The sequence below is a fragment of the Camelina sativa genome, chromosome 9 (assembly GCF_000633955.1).
Source record: "Camelina sativa cultivar DH55 chromosome 9, Cs, whole genome shotgun sequence".
NCBI classification, from domain to species: domain Eukaryota; kingdom Viridiplantae; phylum Streptophyta; class Magnoliopsida; order Brassicales; family Brassicaceae; genus Camelina; species Camelina sativa.
The window spans coordinates 35354122-35357918 of NC_025693.1; the positions used below are offsets into that span (position 1 = coordinate 35354122).

General features: G+C 40.6%; 2 protein-coding genes across 2 annotated transcripts in view; both read left to right on the forward strand.

Annotated features, from left to right (window-relative positions):
- LOC104714242 (pentatricopeptide repeat-containing protein At1g79490, mitochondrial-like) overlaps positions 1-3024 on the forward strand; it is a 5572-nt gene extending 2548 nt beyond the window's left edge. The window contains exons 2-4 of the mRNA XM_019229621.1: positions 2102-2673; positions 2771-2840; positions 2941-3024. Of these exons, the coding sequence (XP_019085166.1) occupies positions 2102-2305 (204 nt within the window). The 3' untranslated portion in view covers positions 2306-2673; positions 2771-2840; positions 2941-3024. The remainder of the gene's footprint in view (positions 1-2101; positions 2674-2770; positions 2841-2940) is intronic.
- The window catches only part of LOC104714244 (2-dehydro-3-deoxyphosphooctonate aldolase 1-like), a 6408-nt gene continuing 5259 nt past the window's right edge, over positions 2649-3797 (forward strand). Inside the window, exons 1-6 of the mRNA XM_019229622.1 lie at positions 2649-2673; positions 2771-2840; positions 2941-3038; positions 3145-3241; positions 3537-3602; positions 3684-3743. Of these exons, the coding sequence (XP_019085167.1) occupies positions 2805-2840; positions 2941-3038; positions 3145-3241; positions 3537-3602; positions 3684-3743 (357 nt within the window). The 5' untranslated portion in view covers positions 2649-2673; positions 2771-2804. The remainder of the gene's footprint in view (positions 2674-2770; positions 2841-2940; positions 3039-3144; positions 3242-3536; positions 3603-3683; positions 3744-3797) is intronic.

The window sequence follows — 3797 nt, forward strand, 5'->3', positions numbered from 1 at the left end:
TGGATTAGCTAAACCAAGTCGGAGTATTGTCAGGAGATTCTGTAATGAAAAGGGCGGAGGAAGTAGTGAATCTAGTGGCTGGACTGAGGAGGTAGAGTATTTAGATGAGTCGGGTAGTGTATTACACAGCGGTAAAGGAATTAGATCAGTAGAGCCAGGGGTTGATGACCATGTAATGGTTGGTGGGTTGAAGAAGCCTTACATGAATGCTTCCGCTGTTGCAAAGATTGTTGAAGTTGTGCAGAGGTGGAAATGGGGACCTGAGTTGGAGACTCAGTTGGATAAACTCCAGTTTGTGCCTAATATGGTTCATATTAAGCAGTCTTTGAAGATTGTTAAGGAGGTTGATGCTGGGATGAGTTTGTTCAGGTGGGCTAAGAAGCAGGCTTGGTATCTGCCTTCGGATGAATGTTATGTCGTTTTGTTTGATGGGTTGAACCAGGGCAGAGATTTTGTTGGGATTCAGTCCTTGTTTGAGGAGATGGTTCAAGACTCCAGTAGTCACGGTGATTTGTCACTTAGTAGTGCCTATAACCAAGTGATTCAGTATCTGGCTAAAGCTGAGAAACTGGAGGTTGCTTTTTGTTGTTTCAAAAAGGCTCAAGAGTCGGGATGCAGAATTGATACGCAGACGTATAATAATCTAATGATGTTGTTTCTGAACAAGGGTCTGCCGTATAAGGCATTTGAGATTTATGAGAGCATGGAGAAAACTGATAGTTTGTTGGATGTGTCAACTTATGAGCTGATCATTCCAAGCTTGGCCAAATCCGGCCGTCTTGATGCAGCTTTCAAGCTTTTTCAGCAGATGAAAGAAAGGAAACTCCGACCGAGCTTTACTGTGTTTTCTTCACTTGTTGATTCAATGGGGAAAGCTGGTCGGTTGGACACATCGATGAAGGTTTACATGGAAATGCAGGGATTTGGTCATAGGCCATCGGCAACTATGTTTGTTTCCTTGATTGATTCATATGCTAAAGCCGGCAAGCTAGATACTGCTCTTAGGCTTTGGGATGAGATGAAGAAGTCAGGTTTCAGGCCTAACTTTGGATTGTACACAATGATCATTGAATCTCATGCAAAATCAGGAAAGCTTCAAGTAGCAATGTCGGTTTTCAAAGATATGGAGAAAGCTGGGTTTTTACCAACACCATCCACATATTCGTGTCTATTAGAGATGCATGCTGGATCTGGGCAAGTAGACTCTGCAATGAAGATCTATAACTCCATGACTAATGCTGGGTTAAGGCCTGGCCTTAGCAGTTATATTTCCCTTCTTACACTTCTAGCCAACAAAAGACTCGTTGATGTTGCTGGGAAGATACTACTTGAGATGAAAGCAATGGGGTATTCTGTAGATGTCTGTGCTAGCGATGTTCTGATGATATATATCAAAGATGCTTCTGTTGATCTTGCTTTGAAATGGCTTAGGTTCATGGGTTCATCAGGAATCAAAACAAACAATTTCATCATCAGGCAGTTATTTGAGTCATGCATGAAAAATGGTCTATACGACTCAGCTAGACCTTTGCTCGAGACACTTGTGCATTCTGCTGGAAAAGTTGACTTGGTGCTTTACACTTCGATTCTTGCTCACCTTGTCCGATGCCAAGACGAAGATAAAGAGAGACAATTGATGTCAATTCTCAGCGCTACCAAGCATAAAGCTCACGCTTTTATGTGTGGTCTCTTCACAGGTCCAGAACAGAGGAAACAACCAGTTCTAACGTTTGTCAGGGAGTTTTACCAAGGGATTGATTACGAACTCGAAGAAGGAGCTGCTAGATACTTTGTGAATGTCCTTCTCAACTACCTAGTTTTGATGGGTCAGATAAACAGAGCTCGATGTGTCTGGAAAGTAGCCTACGAGAACAAACTCTTCCCAAAGGCCATCGTCTTTGACCAACACATTGCTTGGTCTCTCGACGTGAGAAACTTATCGGTTGGAGCCGCGCTCATAGCTGTGGTTCACACTCTCCACAGGTTCAGAAAACGGATGCTCTACTACGGTGTAGTCCCGAGACGTATAAAGCTAGTCACAGGACCGACATTGAAGATTGTAATAGCTCAGATGCTGAGCTCTGTTGAGTCGCCTTTTGAGGTTAGCAAAGTCGTGTTGAGGGCACCGGGAGATTTGGTCATGGAATGGTTCAAGAAACCGATAGTGCAACAGTTTCTTCTGAATGAGATACCGTCTCGATCTGATATATTGATGCATAAGCTGAACGTGATGTTCCCAAGCTCCGCACCTGAGCTTAGATCTATGTCACTTCCCAAACCACTCATGTCGTCGAAAGCGTTCTAAAAGAGGACATAAACAAAAGTCATTAGTTTGTGAATGACACTCGTTTTCTATGTTGAGTTCTTCTGTTTCGAATCTCTCTCATTTGTTTAATACTTGTCTGAAAATATAATGGAAATTATATTTACGCCTTCAGATTTACCATTTTTGTTCGATTAAAAATTGGAAAAGTAATGAAAAAAGGAAAGTTCTGTCGTTTTGATAGGAAAAAGTGAGCTGTAGCAAAATCCTTATCCTGGATAGGAATTAGAAAATCTGTCCGTGTATCCAAACACAGTCTTTAAAAATCGATAAATCCAATTTGGCACGCGCGAGATCTCACTTCTCTTCTTCACTCACTCACTCTGCAACTTTGAGATCAAGTTAAAGAGGTCAGATTCCTTACCCCCTCCATCTCTGATTCGCTTCGTCGCAGATCCGTGTATAGAAAGAATTAGGGTTTTCCTGATCTTTTAGATTCTGATTCAGATTTTCGCGAAGGTTTTGAATTCTGGATATAAGAATGGCGGCACCGTCACCATTGTACAATCAACTCAAGGTTTGTGTTTCGCCTTTTTGTTTTTAGAATTGTTGTTGAGTATTCGCTTCATATGGTGAATCTAGTTTGATGATAGTGCGTATATCAACTGTGTGTATAGGCTGCTGAACCATTCTTTTTGTTGGCTGGTCCAAATGTGATCGAATCCGAGGAACATATTCTTCGAATGGCAAAGCATATTAAAGACATTGCCACAAAGTATAATTCCTTGAAGATTTTTATGTGTCTTTCTTGCATCATTAGTTCCCTTTTTCAAGTTCCTTATGCTACTTTTTGTGTGTTTTGTTGTATGTGAATGGTATAGAGTTGGGTTGCCGCTTGTTTTCAAGTCAAGTTTTGATAAAGCTAACAGAACTTCTTCAAAGTCATTCCGAGGTCCTGGCATGGCGGAGGGTCTGAAGGTATCTTCCCCTGTTTACCTGTTATCACTCTTTCTATGTCCTTGGGATGTTTATATAATTTGGTTTTTGGGACTGTTGATTTGATAACTTTTGACAGAGTTTTCATGTTAAATGGATCTTATGTATGCAAACGAAATTTTAAGTTCTTCTAGGACCTTTGGATTAAATTGATGGCAGCAATTGTATTACTTTTCGTCTTGGATGCTACCATTTACTTGAACGTGAAGTTGCTGTAATTTTCTATTTATATCTGAACAAGAATACTGATGGTCACATTTATGGTTCTCCAACGCAGATTCTTGAGAAGGTGAAAGTAGCATATGACCTACCAATAGTAACTGATGTTCACGAATCAAGCCAGGTATTAAAAAACGTATTCACATTAGAAAACTGAGATTTAGCAAGTCTTTGGTACCTTCTCATGTGTTATTTATTTTCTTAGTGTGAAGCAGTCGGCAAGGTTGCAGATATAATTCAGATTCCAGCATTCTTATGTCGCCAGGCGAGACTCTAAACCATATTTTCCTCAAAGCTTCTATTTGTAGCTTTCAAAGTT